The 19979-nt window shown below is 32.3% G+C and overlaps 1 protein-coding gene across 1 annotated transcript in view; it reads right to left on the minus strand.

The window, feature by feature from the left end:
- LOC114324192 (hemicentin-1) overlaps nt 1-19979 on the minus strand; it is a 244904-nt gene that overhangs the window by 36820 nt on the left and 188105 nt on the right. The window contains exons 4-5 of the mRNA XM_050650522.1: nt 6716-6844; nt 4040-4177 (exon numbers count right to left, since the gene is read on the minus strand). Coding sequence (XP_050506479.1) covers nt 4040-4177; nt 6716-6844 — 267 coding nt within the window. The remainder of the gene's footprint in view (nt 1-4039; nt 4178-6715; nt 6845-19979) is intronic.

Genomic DNA, 19979 nt, shown 5'->3' on the forward strand with positions numbered 1-19979 from the left:
CTTTGCTCTCTGTTTGGCTATTTTATATATCTTTGCTTCGCCTTCCCTGATATCAAGTTGATCGTATAGGTTTGAATACGCTTGTGCTTTAGCTTTTGCTACTGCTACTTTCGCTTCCTTTTTGGCGACCATATAGTTTTGAAGATCTATGTACGATCTGGTTTCTTGCCACATTTTATATTATTTTCCCTTCCCTTTTATTTTTCCTTGTACTTCATTTGACCACCACCAAGTCTCTTTATCCTCAAACTTCTTTCCTGACGTTTTCCCAAGTATTTCAATAGCCGTCTCTCTAATAATATTGGCCATTTTTGTCCAAATTGTGTTAGGGCTTCCTTTCGTGGTCCAGCGATTAGGAATAAGGTCCAGAATGGACCTTAGCGATTTCTTATTGGATTTTACTTGGGAAAATATCTAGAACTGTCCTAGCCCTTTTACTCTCATTGAGTCCTATGCTCTTCAATTTAATGATGGATGAAATCATCAAAAAAGTCAACAAGGAAAAGGACAGAGAATGGGAAATAAAAAGGTAAGAAAACTCTTTACGCAGACGACGCAAAATGTATATCCCAAGATGAAGATAGTCTGCAAAAATTAGTCCACAGATTTAACATGAGATCAAAAGAATTCAATAAGACAATTTCATCTCAGAAAACTAAAACTATAGTAATCAGTAAAGAACTAATCAGATGTAAAATTAAAAATTGATTGCATTAGTATTGAACAAGTAAAGGAAATAAAATACCAAAAGACATCATCATCATCATCTTGGTGCTACAGCCCTTAGAGGGCCTCGACCTTTTCAAGCTTTCTACGCCATTCTGTTCTGTCCCTTGCTTGCATTTTCCAGTTGCCGACTCCGATCTTCTCGGCATCTTGTGTTACCCCGTCCATCCACCCCAACTTTGGTCTACCCCGTCTTCTCATTCCCACGGGTTGAGCTGTTAGAATATTTTTTATCATGTTCGATTCAGGAGCCCGGGCTACATATCCTGCCCACTGCAGGCGGTTTCGCTTAATTACAGTGATCATATCTTTTCCACCAAACGTATGCTTGTAGATATTTTGCAGTTCAAAGTTATATCTACGCCTCCATATTCCGTTTTCGCAGACTGCTCCGAATATCTTGCGTAGCATCTGTTTTAGTTAGTGTCCATGCCTCTGATCCATATGTGAGAACGGGGACTATCAATGCCCCCTACCAAAATGCCTACCAAAATACAGCCTTATACGAGTTTTTTGAGACATATGTTTGTTAGATAAGTACTTCGATAGACCATGATAACACCTGTTTGCAATTATTATTCGCCTTTTTATTTCCTCAGATGTGTTATTATTGGGGTAACCCGATGTCCCTAGATATATGAACTCTTTGACCGCTTCGAAGTTTTGGTCATTGATGATTAGATCTGTGTCAACATTTCCAGCACTCGTGTTTGTGTTAGTCGCCATGAATTTGGTTTTATTTTGATTTAAATGTAACCCCATTTGTTCTGCTGCTGCTACTAGATCGGTTAGGATTTCCGCAGTTCTCGCCCTGTTCTCGCTGCCAAGAGGTTACAGAATGGGAAATAAAATGGTAAAAATACTCTTTACGCAGACGACGCAAAATTTATAGCCCAAGATGAAGATTAGTCCACAAATTTAACATGAGAGCAAAATAATTCAATAAGACAATTTCGTCTCAGAAAACTAAAACAATAGTAATCAGTAAAGAACCAATCAGATGTAAAAAAAATTGATTGCATTAGTATTGAACAAGTAAAGGAAGTAAAATACAAAAAGTACAAAAAGCAAATAGATTGGCAGGATGTCTCAATAACGCTATATGGCGAAACCGACATGCTAACACTGAGATGAAGTCAAGTAGTTATAAAGCCAGTGCAAGACAAATAATGATACATGCATCAGGATCAAGACCCTTCAATGGGGCTTTTCATCGATTGTCATTTGTTTCGAGCTTCTGTCATGTGTCACGTAATATTAATATATCTACGTCATACGTCTTTGGTTTGTATCATTGGTATATGCCGTATATGCCAATAACGTATGACGTAGATATATTAATATTATGTGACACATGACAGAAGCTCGAAACAAATGACTGTGAATGAAAAGCCCTATAGTCTTTATAACATAAAGACTATTGAATCGGCAGAGATGAGAGTACTGAGAATAATTACAGGAAATAGGCTGAAAGATCGAAAAAGGAGTGAAGACATTAGAAGACAATGTAACGTACAGTGTATAAACGAATGGACACTAAATAGAAAAAAAGAATGGAATCACCACATAAGCCGAAAAGGGGAGACACGTGTGGTCAAAATAGCAAGAGATAAATCACCAATCGGTAGAAGAAATATCGGTCGACCGCGCAAAAGATGGAGTGATAACCTTCAATAGAGGTATCTATCCGCCAATGAACAAACAGAATTGCTTACAAAGAGGAAGAAGAAGAAGAAGAAGAAGAAAAAACGCAAGCTCGAATATTTTGGCCACATCTTAAAAATTGATAAACACGGACTCCTAAAATTAATAATAAAACGAAAGATTGAAGGAAGGATTACTCCAGGTCATAGGCCTACTTCCTGGCTAAGGAACAATAATGGAAAGATAGTGGTATGGAGTCATCACAACAACGAATCTCTTTAGAAAAGCTGTTGACAAAGTACAGATTAGACTGATGTATTAGGTTTAATTGGGTATTAGACTTATTACGGGCCAAATTATTATTTTATAAAATGTAGTAATGAAACACAGACTTACTCACAATCATTTAATTAAACTTTGACGACCGGTTTCGATCTCTACATTATACAGATCATCTTCAGGTCGGCGTTACAAGTAGTTAAATGCTACAATTAAAGAAAACCAGAATTAGAACATTATCTGGTTGCACAAATATTAATAGAAAGCCAAATTCGAAAAAATTTTTAAAATAAAGGTTTGCAACTGTTGACATTTCAGAATATTGATACATACAAATGCACACCTATGAGTTAAAATGCTCATAAGCATATATGAGCAAATGGGTGCATGCAGTTTGTGAATATTTGTTGAAATTTAAATTTTTTAACTATTAAAAAACAAATTAAAACATTAAGCAACCTTAAATATGCATCCCAACTCAAAATAATAATAATAAATAGATAGTAATATTGTTCAAACCTACTCACATGCCGTTACAAGGGATGAGTTGCCACTTAGTTGTTCTCATATTAATTCGTCCAACTTATGCCAATTGGTTTGCTGGGAGAGTTATACGGTAAACAGACATGTTACGCAGGTCAAAATAAAGTAAAATTTTTTGAATAAAAAAAAATTTTTGAATAAAAAAAAATTTACTTTGTTTTGACCTGAGTAACATGTCTGTTTACCGTATAACTCTCCCAGCAAACCAATTGGCATAAGTTGGACGAATTAATATGATAACAACTAAGTGACAACGCATCCCTTGTAACGGCATGTGAGTAGGTTTGAACAATATTACTATCTATTTATTATTATTATTTTGAGTTGGGATGCATATTTAAGGTTGCTTAATGTTTTAATTTGTTTTTTAATAGTTAAAAAATTTAAATTTCAACAAATATTCACAAACTGCATGCACCCATTTGCTCATATATGCTTATGAGCATTTTAACTCATAGGTGTGCATTTGTATGTATCAATATTCTGAAATGTCAACAGTTGCAAACCTTTATTTCAAAAATTTTTTCGAATTTGGCTTTCTATTAATATTTGTGCAACCAGATAATGTTTTAATTCTGGTTTTCTTTAATTGTAGCATTTAACTACTTGTAACGCCGACCTGAAGATGATCTGTATAATGTAGAGATCGAAACCGGTCGTCAAAGTATAATTAAATGATTGTGAGTAAGTATGTGTTTCATTACTACATTTAATATGGAACCCATTCAATATTTTTATTATTTTATAATATATTATTATTAAGGACCAAAATTATCCTTCTTATTTTTGCCTTTGCATTATTTTATATCCCTTCATATAAAAATAGATAAAATTTAATATGACTTACGTTCAACAACAAAATGAATCTTTTTGTCGATTACTTGTCCTGTCGAAGATTTAAGGGCTTCACAGACAAATATTCGGTTATCTGCTCTAGTGACGTTAATAATGAGAAGTCCGTCGCCGATTGGAATGTACTTTGTACCTAAAAAAAAGTAAAAAAAAAATTAGAAAATGTATTTATCTACTCTATCTCATATTACGTATAAGTTTTTAGTTTGTGAAAACTGTCATTATAGATAGCAGTGCGTGAAGGATTTAAAGTGTGCGTGAAGTAACAATGTATTTTAAATAGGATTTGCTTTTTCGCACTGTTTTTTGGCACACCTTCATATAATCAAATATCCTTAACTTTCGCGTTGTCATGGTGATGACGTGTGAGCAATAAATTACAACAAAAGTTTTGACAGTTTTGTGGTTTGAAAGAAGTTAGAATTTTTAAATATCAAAGTTCTAAAAATTGTAGAATAGAAATGAATTCCAGTGACGAAGAGTTAGTTTTTTTATTTGTTTGTCGTAGATAAAATATTGTATGAAACTGTGCGTGAAGTACTTTTTGCGAACTTACGCAATGTATAGCACTCGCTCCGATGTCGCTCGTGCTCTAAACATCGCGTGCGTTCGCAAAAATCATACTTCACAAACTGTTTCATAAATAACTATTATATGTACAGTGTGATTTACACAGCATCCAGCGTCGCATAGGCTTGGGATGGGCAGCATTTGGCAATATGCGACATATTCTAAAAGGAACGCTACCGGTTTGCTTGAAGAAAAATGTTTACAACCAGTGCATACTACCAGTAATACCATAATGTTCTCAAATCATAGCTTTGACTGAATATTCTGCAAATAAATTGAGAATAATCCAAAGAAAAATGGAAAGAGCAATGTTGGGAAAAACAAGAAGAGATATGGTACCACCTAAGATAGTGAGAGAGAGGACCAAAGTGACAGATATCATAGAAAAAATTACACAAGCCAAATGGAGATGGGCTGGACATGTAGCACGTTTAAATGTTAATAGATGGACCAAAGAACTTGTAGAGTGGAGACCTAGATAAGATAAAATACACCGAGGTAGACCACCAAAAATATGGATGGATAACTTGAGAAAAACAGTGAAAAATTGGATACAGAACGCGCAAGATAGAGAAGAATAGAAGAATATGGAGGAGATCTATAGTCAACAACAGTGGATGCAAGAGGTTGAGAAATGATGATGATGATGATGATGTGACTTACACAAGCATAGCATAGTCAATAAGCTTTATTTAGTTTCCCGTTGATCACGTCGTACTCTGGAGGTTCTTTAGATTGATTTCATACTGGATAGTATTTCTAACCACTTTAGTGATGCTTTTATTTTATAAGCAAGTCCATCTGCTAGGTGTATTCCAGGAAGACATTTATTTCTTCCTTTGTATCGCCATCTTCCATATAATGTGGCTGGAATACATTAGTGAGGTGATTTGCGAATGCTTCGTCTTTTTGCTTATTATTTCTACATCATTTTCCCTTTTTTACAATTTTTTTCCTTATTCGTGGTTTTTGTTTTTGCGGATGTTTGATTTTTCTTGTCGTCTTCTAGTGTTTTTGCTGATAAGCCTGTAAGATATTCTTGTATATTATTATTTTTAATATTATACAATTTGAATTTAATTTTCTTGGTGATTTTATTTAATTTCGTCTTGTTGTCAGGTCTTCTTTGTCTTCTCCATTCCTCCTTAATTTTTTCTTTCCAGCAATCATTTCTTTTATTTCAGTTGGATAATGCTCTTTGAGTTCTGTTTTGTAGCAGTCAGAGGTAGCATACCAAGCAGCTTCTTGTATAGATTTCTGAACATATTCTACTGCTTTGTAGATGTCACTTTCTGTTTTTAATGGAATGTTTGGGTCAATTAGTTCATTTGTGCATACCATGTCACGATTACGCTAGAGTAGTCAGACGGTAGATCGTAATAAGATTCTACTTTTGGTATTTTTAACATTAATTCTTTTAACAATGTGAAAGTCGAGTAGATCAGGTATTTTTGCAATGACTAATAAGAATAATTTTTAATTTTATTCCTTACCTACATCATATTCATGTTCACCTAGTTGACAACTGATTTTATCTAGTCTATTGACTTCACACCGTACTGTAGCATTATTACGTTTTAGATCATGTTGAAATTCAGGAGTGTTTCTAAATATCAAAGCATCTGAAATAAATAAAAGTAAGAAAGAAGAATTAAGCAATCATAAAAGTAGAATGTCAGATGATCCGTTAGTCAAGATGACAAGAGATTAATCGCTGTTAAGTAGAAATGTGAATCAAACTTTGAAAGGATGAAAAGACAATATAACATGAAGGTCCAATCCAAGAAAACAGAAACAGGCAGAAGCACCTAATAAGCAGATGAAGAAAAACTTTTAATATGATTTTTAGGTTATTTGCATATTAATAGAAAAGCTGTTATTTTCCCAGTTGGTGTTGTTCTCTTTTATGTGCATTATCGATTCTGAACCAATATTAAGTATTCCAGAGAAAATCTTTAATCCTCAACATCTTCATACCACCACCTCTTACATCGTATGATATTGATTGTTCCTTTTTGATAGTCCCTACTGGTTAGTCTTTTAGTTTCGTCACGTTATTGAATAGTTAAGTCTAATTTTTAATTTTATTTCTTATTCTTACCTACTTCATCTTCATGTTCATCTAGTTGCCAACTGATCTTGTACGGTCTATTGACTTCACACCGTAATGTGGCATTATCACCTTCTTTACCACGTTGAATTTCGGGAGTGTCTTTAAACTGCAAAGCATCTGAAATGAATAAAAAAAGAGATATTTAGTATGTAGAGATAAATTGTTTTTAAAGTCGTTCAAGTTTCTAATCAAATTTAGAAAGGAAAAGTGTTTGGCTTTGTCCATAATTCATCAATATTTTCTAGTATACAGGGTGTTTCATTAATAATTGGAAATATTTTAGCAACTGTAGATTCTTGGGCTCAAAATATTGAGGTTTAACCTAAATCACAGTCCAAAAATGGTTCAAAAGAGAGCTAGAGCTCTTTGAAGATGTCTTTTATTTAGTTTTTTTAAATGCATCTAGAACGATTCTATTTAGAAAAAAATTTAAAGCTAAAGGGCTAATAGACGAGCGGAACACCCCCAAAAAAACGCTTATTTCTCGAGATACTGACCACGAAGAGGTGAATGGCCAATTTTAGTCATACTGTATGTTTTTGATGGTGCTGAAAACGAAAATGAGGTTTATTTTAAATTTCATGTGGGGGAACATTCTCAAAGTCGCAATTTTACCCCAAAAATAAAAAAAAATAAAATCACGTTTTTTACGTTTACCTCGCTACAACTCTGTTCCATTTTAATACGTTTCTCTGAAATTTTTACAGTGTATAGCTCTAACATTTCTGAAGACAACGGTACCTACTTTAAGCTTTTATTCTTATCTAATAAAGGTTATGAATTTTTTGAAACGAAAAGGTGCGGATTTGTGCATTGCAAAGTTTAATCGCAAAAGTTGTATGACGAAGTTTAAAATTTAGCTTCTTAGTCACGTTTGTGTTAAAATAGAGAGTACAAAGAAGTTTCCTGGTAAGTTTTAGGTCAAAATGTTTTATAGAAAAAAAAATAGTGCAACGTTTAATGTCGACATTAGAAATCCCCAATATAACGCTTATTTTTCGAGATACTGACCATGGGTGGAGAGTGGCTAATTTTGGTCTTAGATTATGTTTTTGGCCGTGATGAAAACGAAAATAAAATTTATTTTAAATTTTAGGTGGTGGAATATTGTCAAAATTGCAATTGCACCCTAAAAATTAAAAAAAATATCACTTTTTTTTTTGTTTAGCTCGCTACCACTCTGGTCCGTTTTAATATTTTTTTTCTAAAGTTTCTACACTATATATCGCTCACTTTTTTGAAGGCAATGGTTTCTGCTTTAAGCTTTTAGTCTTATTCCAGTAAAAGTTATGAATCTTTTAAAGTACAAGGTGCAGATTCGTGAATTGCAATGTTTAATCGCAAAATTCGACTGACAAAATTTGAAATATAGATTTTAAATTAAACTCCTTTTAAAACGTGAGTACAAAAAAGTTTTCTGGAAAGTTTTGGATCAAAATGTTTTATAGAAAACAAATGGTGCAACTTTTACCATCGACGTTATAAATCCCCAAAATACCGCTAATTTTTCGATATACTGATCATTGGTGGTGAATGCCTAATTTGGTCTTACTTCAGGTATTTGATGGTGCTGAAAACGAAAATCAAGTTTATTTTGAATTTTAGGTGGAAGGACATTATCAAAATCGCATTTTTTCCCTAAAAATAAGAAAAATAAACCACGTTTTTCTTAAAATTAAAAGTTGCACCATATTCTTTCTATAAAACATCTAGATCTAAAACGCCCCAAAAAACTTCGTTGAACTCTATGGTTTAACATAAACGTAATTAAATAGATAAATGTTAAATTTTGTCACTTACTTTTTGTGATTTAACTTTGCTATTCACGAATCTGAACCTTTGATTTTTTAAATTCATAACTTTTATGAAGAAAACACTGAAACACTACAGTTGCTTTCATAGTCTTCACAAAGGTGAGAAATATATGATGTCGAAAATTTAGAAAAAGATATTAAACTGGAACAGAGTTGTAGCGAGTTAAACGCTACGAGTCTAGAGTCCTCCTTCAAACGCTCAATTATTGGCGCAATTCGTAGGTTGAAATTTTGAGTAATTGTCGAAAAACCAAAATTTTTAAAGTTTAGTTTTTCAGTTTTTTTGCTATACTGAGCCGTGTTTATGTCTGATTCTGGCCGCTTAGGCACCATTTGAAAGCTTAACTCAACTGTATTGATTTGGTGTATTTTCGGTTTTCCTGTCTCCTATTGAACCTAAGATCCCCAAATAAGGGGATCTAAGATAAGAACCCCCAAAAAATATGCCATTTTGTACCTACCCAGTCCTATAGCTGGCTTATGGGTGATCGAAAGTCACAAACTACACCGGTTCTGAATCAGCCCTGACCCCCTCTTGTAACACAGAAAAAATATTCAGATCAGTGTAACTTTTCCACACACATACACACAAATGGGTCATTCCACGAGTATACAACTCTCTTGGATTATCGCGACAACGAATATTTTAGTGTACAACATAGGAAGTGCGAAAGTAAATGGCTCTAATAATTATTCCAGTAAACAGCAATGTAATAATTTTCAATTTACTTTCATTCTTCTTATTTTACACAGCAAAATATTCGTTGTCGAGATAATCCAAGAGGGCCGTATATTCGTGGAATAGGGTATACCCACATATCTACATACAAACATTTTCCCTTTTTAAATAGAAATTAAGTCATATTTCTGAGCTCGATAACTTTTTAATGGTATAACCGATTTTCAAAATTAAACATGCGTTGGAAAGGTAATGATGAGTACTATCAGAAGCCGTAAAGTTCGGACTAAAATTTTTGAAATTTTTGGGAGTTTTGGGGACGAGAAATAAAAACAGACCCTAAACGGGAAGGAGTTTTGAAATGAAAATGGAAAATGGAGATTTGACATATGGATGGGCGAGTCTTTTCCTAAATTTTAAGATGGAATTCGGCCCAATTTTTAATTCAGTCAGATTTAGAAAATCGAAAAGTTCGTGTATATATAGTATCCCATGTACCGGGGTTGTGCGCCACTGGCGCGCACTGCCGTTCTCTGGGATTTTTAATATAATATATAATGTCGCATGCACGAGGGTTGTGCACCACTGGCGAGAAGGGACGTTCTCTGTGATGTTAAAGTAGATAAGTGGGTTGACAAAAAAATGTATATTCTGATATTATGAAAGCCTAATGCGACACGTCGTGCAGTTTGTCCGGAACATTTGTGGATATATAAACATTAAACATCGCTTAATAAACGACCTTTTATTTTTACATCTTTTTTATAACGGCTCCAGAATGACTGAACCGCTTTGGCTAATTTGATTTTGAAACATTTGTAGAAGGCCAAGGAAGGTTTAAAAAGCTAGAAAATGTGATGTAATTGTAAAGAAGATACTAAAAACAACAATTCTATTTTCAGATACAAACAGTTATACTCCCTTAGATTGACGTCAATCGTTTTTCTTCTTATTTTGTTTCTGATTCTTTTGTTAGTTTTTTGTCCTCGTGATTTTGCCTGTCGCATCATGACAGCAAAAACACTAGTTAAAAATACATGCAAGATTAAAAAAACCGCTAAACGCCGTAAAAAGTAGTGACACACACAATATTCCAGCTACAAAAGGGCTGATATGAATATTACGTGGCGCAAAAATATATTTTCATTTTGATGAAAAATAAAATTCTAGTTTTATTTTGTAAGATTTTTTTGTAGTATTTGCTAAATTTGAAGTAAAACGAGCCACAAAAAAACCTCAAACTGCCAACTTTATCAAAGATACTCTTTTGTGGCGGGTTTTACTTCAAATATGGCAAATACTATGGAAAAATCTTACAAAATAAAACAATAATTTTATTTTTTATCAAAATGAAATAGTTATTTAGGAAACAGTTCGAGAAGTATGCTTTTTGCAAATGCACGAGATGTTTAGAGCACGAGCGACAACGGAGCGAGTGCTGTACATCGCGTAAGTTCGCAAAAAGTACTAACAGTTTCATCCAATATTTTTTCTATGATGAACAAATAAAAAAACTGTAACTCTTCGTCACTGAAATTTATTTCTATTCTATAATTTTTAGAATTTTGACATTTAAAAATTCTGACGTCTTTCAAACCACAAAACTGTCAAAAGTTTTGTCGTAATTTATTGCTCATTATGTCATCACCATGACAAAGCGAAAGTTAAGGATATTTGATTATATGAAAGTGTGCCAAAAAACAGTGGGAAAAAGTAAATCCCATTTAAAATACATTGTTACTTCACGCACACTTTAAACACTTCACGCACTGCTATCTATAATGGCAGTTTTCACAAACTAAAAACTTATACATAATGTGACATAGAGTAGATAAATACATTTTTGCGCCATGTAATATTCATATCAGTTTTTTTGTAGCTAGAATATTATGTTCTTCGCTCTTTTTTTTTCGGCGTTTAGCGGTTTCGTATTCTTGTGTCAGGAGTTTTACAAAGTTTTTTTATAAATTAAATGTATGAACTTAAATGTAATGTTTCTCGATTACACGATAAGTGTTATAAATGCCTTTGTCTCATTATCGCACTAATGGGCTAGTGGTAACGACACTAAACTTGTGATAGGGCAATCCAAGTTCATATCTCAGTCGTCTCAATATTTATTATTTCAAAATGATTCTTTGTTTTCATCGAAGATTTTTTCTATTCGGAATAGATTGAAAAACAATATTGTGATGGCTGGAAAATGAACTCGGGTTGCCCGATAAGTTTAGCGTCGTAACCACTATAACCTTATACGAGTCATTTCGGTAATAATAGTTAAATGGATTATGCTTTGAAGCTCGATAACTTCTAAAGAGTTTAAACAATTTGATTACTAAACATAAGTGTGATAGGTATTTACAAGTAGTATCTGATGTACTGAAGACCGAATAATAAACCGGGAGATATTAACAGAAGTTCAACCACGATTTTCTAAGTCCTACCCTTTGCAATAAAGGAAGGTTAGAGAAGGTACTTACAATTTGTGGAAAAATCCACTGGTTTCCTGTGACATTTTCCTGTGAAAATTAGATTTTCCATGAAAAAAAAATTGGGAGTTGCGATGAATTTTTAAGTCCTGCCATATCCATAGAATAACAGGATACTATCTATTTTATGAAGAAAATTTTTTGGGCAGGACGGTTGTAAAAGGACTAAGGGAGTATACAGATATGTAATGAAAATAATGAAATTTTCATAATTTTCTAAGTCCTGCCAACTCAATAAAAATAATCATATTTATTTCAAAATTACCAAAAAAAATGTTGGCATGACGTCACCTAATGTTTAACTTCACTTGTTTCTTGGAAAATTCTGTATAAAATTTTCACTCTGGTTCCGTGATTTTCTAAGTCATAAAATAAATTTTGTTATAAAATAAATAATTTCAGTAGAAATTATTCAAAATGGCAGAATGTTTAGTTACACCTTTTTTACTATATATATAGTTAAAAAATGTGTAAGAAAATTCGTGGAAAATTACACGATTTTCTAAGTCATGCCATTTCGCACATATCTCAAGAAGGTTAATATAAATATATTTTCAGAGAGGCAGGATGGTTGTATAGTTATTTCGTATAAAAAAATTTAAATTGTGTGTCTGTAAAATTATTTCAGGGTGTTATACAAACATATTCATATCACCACAATTTTCTGAGTCATGCCATGTCGAGTATGCTTAAAAACACTAATCTAAAACCGTTTAAAACTTGGCAGGATAACCGCAAAGATGAATAATACAAAAAATTAATTTGTATATCATTAAAACAATCGTATCCTGTTAAATATTATTTTCCTGAATAATGTCTCGGAATTTTTACACACTTTTCAAATCTAATAGCAAACTGTAACATCTTTATTTTAAGTGATTAGATCATATTTTTATCTAAGTAAACGCAATAAAAGTAAATAAACAATTTTTACAATTTATTGGTTATAGTAGGGAATTTACCTACCCATTATATTATACAGTGTATCCAGAAACTCTCATAATAAACGAAAACCGGAGATTCCTCAGATAATTTTAAGAAAATTTAACTCAATTCACCTAGTTCAAAAATGCTTCCGTGGAAAGCTAGAGCTCTTTAAAGATGGCGTATTGTAATTCATGATCGTCATAATTCAACCCGGATCTATCCACTGCTGGATATAGGTCTCCCTCAGTCTTCTCCATGCATTTCTGTCCTGTGCTGTCTGCATCAAATTTCTGTCGATTCATTTGATGTCATCAGACCATCTGGTTGGCGGACGACCTCTACTTCGATATGCTTCGTCTAGAAGAAGCATATCGAATTATTGTAATTAGTTTCTTTAAAATAGCTCCAGAATGCTTTTATTTGGAAAAACGGAAACTGGTACACTTATTGATCTTCCAGAGGTCAATTGTCAAATGTCAATTCAATTGTTAATTTTTAGTACCGGTCATAGGGGTCCGTTTTGGGTACGGAAACGGATATTTTATCTAATACTTTTCTGTCTAACTTTTAAGCACTTCTGACACTGTATTATTAAATTCTGGGATAGTTTTGTACTAAAAGGTATTTTTGCTTTAACTCAGAAGAATACGCAGTTTTCTAGAAAAATCGATTTGAAAAATTTTTCGTTTTTTGGTTTTTTGAGTTTAAAAGAATTTAGAAAAATTCTATTTAGGAAAACAAAAACTGCTACGTTTATTTCTCTTCCAGAGATGAATCGATTTTATCAATTGTGAATTTCTAGTACTGGTCATAGGCATCCGTCTTGGGTAGATCAAGGGATATTTTATCTCATAACTTATTGGTCTTTAAATTTTTAGACATTTTTGAGAGTAGAGTATTAAATTATGAGTTATTCTAGTACTAAAAGTTACTCTTGCTTTGAGTCGGCAAATACACCGTTTTTTTAACTATTTTAAATTTTTTTCAAATTCAACAAACGAAAAATTTTAAAATGGATTTTTCCAGAAAACCGTGCATCCTACTGACTTAAAGCAGGAGTACCTTTTAGTACTAGAATACCTCACAATTTAATAATCTAGTGTCAAAAATACCTAAAAGGGAAAGACAAAAAAGATTCCTCTAACTGGTACTAGATACTCGCAATTGATGGAATCAGTATATCTCTGGAAGAAAAAAAGGCGGACCAGTTTTTGTCTTTCGAAATGGAAGCGTTCTGGAGATATAAAAAAACTAATTACAACGCGCCATCTGTAAAGAGCTTTAGCTCCCTTAGGCAGGCCTCACATCAAAGAAACATGAAACGTAAATCACGTTTCATGGAAATAAAACACTACTAAACAAATAGACGCCCGGCCATTTATGCGACTCTCCGAAAATAAAAATGTTTTATGAGCATGAATCACACTCGTTTCATTGGTAGGCGGACTTTAAGATTTGTTTAGCCGTGTTTTATTTTCATGAAACGTTGTTTTTTGTTATCAATATATTTTTGTTGCATAGCAATTTTATCCCGCCTTCTTACTTCCCACAATATACACACGCATGTAACAGGCGCTAAGTTGCCGCACTCAACTGGTTTTCCTGATATTGTAGGATTGTAGATATTGTCCTGATATTGTTTCCTATATTTAATAGCAAAATGTCCTAACACTAACAACACCAGAATAAATCGATTTTTAAATACAGCACCTATCTACTTGCAACTTTTTGCATTGTGTTCAGGATAACATCAGAAAAAGGTGTACAATATAAAAGTGGGTGAAAATTGCATTTTAGTGCATAACATGCATCCAAAAGTGCATAAACCTGTCAAAATCAGTGTATTAAGGGCAACATTTTGTTATTTGGGAGGTTTATGGAGTTACGAATACGCAAGCAGAACCGACCTCCGAATCACCTAGTGCCCAGAGTTACTGCTAAGGCACGTCATCTGGAGTTTCGTGGGATATCGGCAATAAATTAAAGCAAACAGATTATTCGAGGCTTTTTGGGATGGCCAAACACGAATATGACATTACAACCGACCCTCTGAGCACCTGGTGCCCAGGGTGACTGATCTCGAATTTAGAGGGTTTTTGGAGGTCGATTCTGATGGCGTATTCATCTTCAACAACCACAAAACTCCTCGAGTAATCTACTTGCATTACTTTAGTGTCTGAAAGCCTCGAAATTTAAGAATATGGCGTGTATATCAGTCACCCCGAGCACTAGGTAAAGATCTGTTCTAATGTGACACTCTTGTTCAGAAACCCCAAAAACCACCTGAGTAATCTGTCTGTATCAATTTACTGCCGAAATTAGTATATAAATATGGTATAGAAAATGCTTAAAAAATAAAAAGGTACCATAAAATATCATTTTATTATAATACTAAAATACAGGGTGTCCTATTTAAGAAAACTCAGAAAATACTCATTCCGAGTTTCAACCAACCCCGTATACTAAAATTAAACATTTTGGTATACTATTAATAACTTACAATAGTAGACAATATTAAAAATCGTTTAAACATAAATTAATAAAAGTTTGGATATCAAATCACTAACAATATGTATAGGGTGTGAATGTTCCTACAAAATTAACAAAAAAACGTAATTATATTTTAAACTACCTCGTATAATATTTCAAAACACTATATTTTATTAAAGAGAACATCGAGTAGAATCCAAAAATGTAAAAATATACAGGGTATTCCATTTAAAAAAACATAAATTTGTGTCACCCTGTCAAAACGGGTAGCCCTGTATATTAGAAAATACTGTTAAATCATAGTCCTATCTGTGGCCCATGTTTTACCAAAATAACTTTTTTGTATATCTTACGACAAACGAGTAATTGGACTTTGTCACACTAATGCCCCACCCTGTATACAAAATAACCATAAAACCATCCTGCCTCTTTGTAAATAGACTTATATTAAGATTCTTGAAACATGTGCAAAATGGCATGACTCAGAAAATCGTTGACTTTTTCACGAATTTTCTTACAAATCTAGGACTCCTGCCGTCTTACAAGAACCATTTAACCTTCCTGCCGAGTACCGAAAAGGTATTGATTGTATTTAAGTATTATAACTTTTTAAAGGCAGGACTAAGAAAATCACGGAATCAGGGTGAAAATTTTCCGCAGAATTTTCCAAGGGACAAGTATACTTAAACATTAGGAGACGTCATGCCAATATTTTTTTTTGAGCATTTTGAAATAAATATGTTTAGTTTATTTAGTTGGCAGGACCTAGAAAATCATGAAAATTTCATTATTTTCCTTACATGTTTGTATACATATATACTCTGTTAGCCCGTTTGCAACCCTCCTGCCCAAAAAATGTTCTTCATAAAATCGATAGTATCCTGTCTATCTACGGATATGGCAGGACTTAGAAATTCATCGCAAAACCCTATTTTTATTTTTTGGGAAAATCTCATTTTTACAGGAAAATGTCACAGGAAATTTGTGGATGTTTCCACAGATTGTAAGTACATCGTCTACCCTTCCAGTATTGCAAAAGGCAGGACTTAGAAAATCGTGGCTGAATTTCTGTATAATATCTCCCAGTCTATAAGATATCTAAAAGTTTTATAGGATTTAGTGAGCTTAAAAAAAAGTTTTTCACATCGGAAATGAATTTCATCATATTTATGAGGCCCATAAGTTAAAAATTCGAGTTTTCCCAGATATGAGGTATACACCGTTAGATGCGTCTGGAGTCTTTCTACAAACGCTGGGTTATTGGTGTAATTCCTAGGTGGAAATTTTGAGTAATTGTTGGAAAACAAAAATTTTCAAAGTTCATTTTTGATATAATATTTCATGATATAACCAATTTTTAAAATTAGACATGCGTAGGAAAGGTGATGATCAATACTGTGATCAGAAGTCGCAGAGATCTACCATACATTTTTGAAATTTTTGGGAGTTTTGGGGAGGAGAACGAAAATCAAACCCCAAATGAAGAGGGCCATAAAATCCACTCTCTTGGACCAAAATGGATGATTAATATATGGATAAGAGAGTCTTTTTCTACACTTTAAGATGGGATTTGGCCCATTTTTCAATTCAGTCAGATTTAGAAAATCGAAAATTTAGTGGGATACAGGGTGTTTCATTGAGAAAGTAACATACGTTAACTGTAGAAAGAGGACACTTAGGCGGTCTCAAAAATACCATACTTAATGGGTCTTACTCCATTAATAACAGAGATACTGGGTGTTTTATCTATTTTGCCATTTTCTTATTTGGTTCATAACTTTTTAACCACACCGTATATTTATTTTATATTTGGCACGTAAATATCCTTTAAGGTGTACAATAAATTAATTTATTTACAAGTGTAAAAAATCCAGGCCCGGATTAAAAAATATTAGAATAATATTCCGACCGAAAAAAACACCCTGTACATTAAATTTTTTTTAAAATGGATTTTTTAGTTGAAAAGAGGATGAAAAACTAAATTTAGTGGTATATTTTAATTTTCGGCAAAATGATTTTTCTGGTCAAATTTTGAATTTGAATTCTGAATTATGTGAATTTCGAGAGCTCTGAGTAGAAAAAAAAAATTAAATACAACTTACAACTTGTTAACCGCACTGTATATTTATTTTATATTTAACACGCGAATATTCTTTTAGGTGTCCAATCCATTATTTTATTTTCAATTATAAAAAATCCAGGTCTGGATTAAAAGATATTGTAAAAATGTTCCGACCCCAAAAAACACCCTGTATATTCAATTTTTTTTAAATGGATTTTTTAGTTAAAAAGAGGATGACAAACTAAATTTAGTGGTATACGTTGAATTTTCGGCAAAATGATTTTTCTGATAAAATTTTGAATTTGAATTCTGAAATTATGTATGTGAATTGCGAGACCTCTAAGTAGAAAAAAAATAAATACAATTTACAGCTTGTTAACCGCACTGTATATTTATTTTATATTTAACACGCGAATGTTCTTTTAGGTGTCCAATCAATTATTTTATTTACAATTATAAAAAATCCAGGTCTGGATTAAAAAATATTGTAAAAATGTTCCGACCCAAAAAAAACACCCTGTATATTAAATTTTTTTAAAATGGATTTTGCATTTGAAAAGAGGATGAAAAACTAAATTTAGTGGTATACTTTAAATTTTCGGCAAAATGATTTTTCTGATAAAATTTTGAATTTGATTTCTGAAAGTATGTCAATTGCGGGAGCTCTAAGTAGAAAAAATTAAAATGCGACTTAATTTTAATTAATACCATTATTTAATCTAAATTGGTAAAATGTTAAAACATTTGAGTGTTTTTTATTATCTGTGACAAATAGTTTATGGCGAATATTCATCTTTAAATAATGAATAAATAATAAAGAGTCAATAAAGAATGCATCACTTTAATCAACAAAGTATCTAAAAATTATAACAAAACAGAGAACATGTGCAGCATAACTATTCAAAACTAAAGTACTTATTCAAAATTAGCACCATCAAAAATTATTGTTATGTGTCAAAATGTTAATATTTTACCAATTTAGATTAAATAATGGTATTAATTAAAATTAAATCATATTTTAATTTTTCTTACTTTGAGCTTCGCAATTCACATAATTTCAGAATTCAAATTCAAAATTTTACCAGAAAAATTATTTTGTCGAAAATTCAAAGTATACCATTAAATTTAGTTTTTCAGCCTCTTTTCAAATGCAAAATCCATTTTAAAAAAATTTAATATACAGGGTGTTTTTTTTGGGTCGGAACATTTATTCAATATTTTTTAATCCGGACCTGGATTTTTTTTATTTGTAAATAAATTAATTGATTGGACACCTAAAAGAATATTCGCGTGTTAAATATAAAATGAATATACAGTGCGGTTGACAAGTTGTAAGCTGTATTTCAATTTTTTTCTACTTAGAGCTCTCGAAATTCACATAATTTCAGAATTTAAATTCAAAATTTGACCAGAAAAATCATTTTGCCAAAAATTCAAAGTATACCACTAAATTTAGTTTTTCATCCTCTTTTCAACTGAAAAATCCATTTTAAAAAAATTTAATGTACAGGGTGTTGTTTTTGGGTTGGAATATTTTTCCAATTCTTTTTAATCCGGACCTGGATTTTTTATAATTGTAAATAATTTAAAGATTAAAAAGGGTTCAAGGCAGGTTTTGTTTATATTCGATTCAGAGTTGGACTACCATCTCCATATAGCAACTATTTCAGCATCCTTATGCATCATCAGTGAAGATTATGCAGTCACAACTCTGAAGGGAATATAAACATTCTGCCTCTTTTAAGGCAAAACATCGCGATGCAATGAACCCACCTTTTGAGACGCAAATCAGCGACATCTCTCGTATTACGAGGAAAACAACGAAAAGCCCCAGATACAAAGTTTACTACCTTTTAAACAATTAGAATAATTGAAATAAAATACAATAAACAATATTTTAAATCTAAGACTTTTCGTTAATAAACTGCTTTCTGGCTGCATCCCATATCTCCGGATTTTACAATATACAATCACGTAGAGACGACGAAAATAGGAGAAAGCAAATAGAGGACACTTAGGCCACGCATTTACCTTCTCTTCGTCTAGGAAAAGGACCGAAAGACAGTTTCTAAATACTCAAAAACTGAGTAAAATGAAAAAGATTAAAAATTGTTTGATTTAATTGTTTAAAAGGTAGTAAATAATTTAATTTATTGTACACCTTAAACGATATTTGCGTGCGAAATATAAAATAAATATACAGTGTGGTTAAAAAGTTATGAACCCATTAAGAAAGTGGCAAAATAGATAAAACAGTCAGTATCTTTGTTATTAATGGAGTAAGACCCATTAAGTATGGTATTTTTGAGACCGCCTAAGTGTCCTCTTTCGGCAGTTAACGTATGTTACTTTCCCAATGAAACACCCTGTATTAGTGGAATTTTAGATATGACATTAAGTATTGCCAATACGAGAAAACATAACTCAAGATAGAGCATGTTTAACGCCGAATTGATCGTCATCCGATACGAATAATCGTTGAGTATCAAATATTTTAAAGAACTAGAACAGGAAGATGAAAGAAGACATGTAGGAGACACTTACGCAAGACATATCTATAGACGTGGTTTATTATCGGTATGACCCAATATATAAACTTATGGAGAAAAATGTAATAGAAAGATATGTACATAAAGGTATGGTACAAACATAAGGGTATAGTATATAAAGTACCAGACATGCCTTCAGAATAAATGCCAAGAAAATGATGAATGAATGATATTTTTTTGCTTATTGTTAACAATCCTATTTGTTTAAAGATGTATTTTGTTCATAATCTGTTTTGTCATTA

The sequence above is a fragment of the Diabrotica virgifera genome, chromosome 5, assembly GCF_917563875.1.
Source record: "Diabrotica virgifera virgifera chromosome 5, PGI_DIABVI_V3a".
In the NCBI taxonomy this organism is placed as follows: domain Eukaryota; kingdom Metazoa; phylum Arthropoda; class Insecta; order Coleoptera; family Chrysomelidae; genus Diabrotica; species Diabrotica virgifera.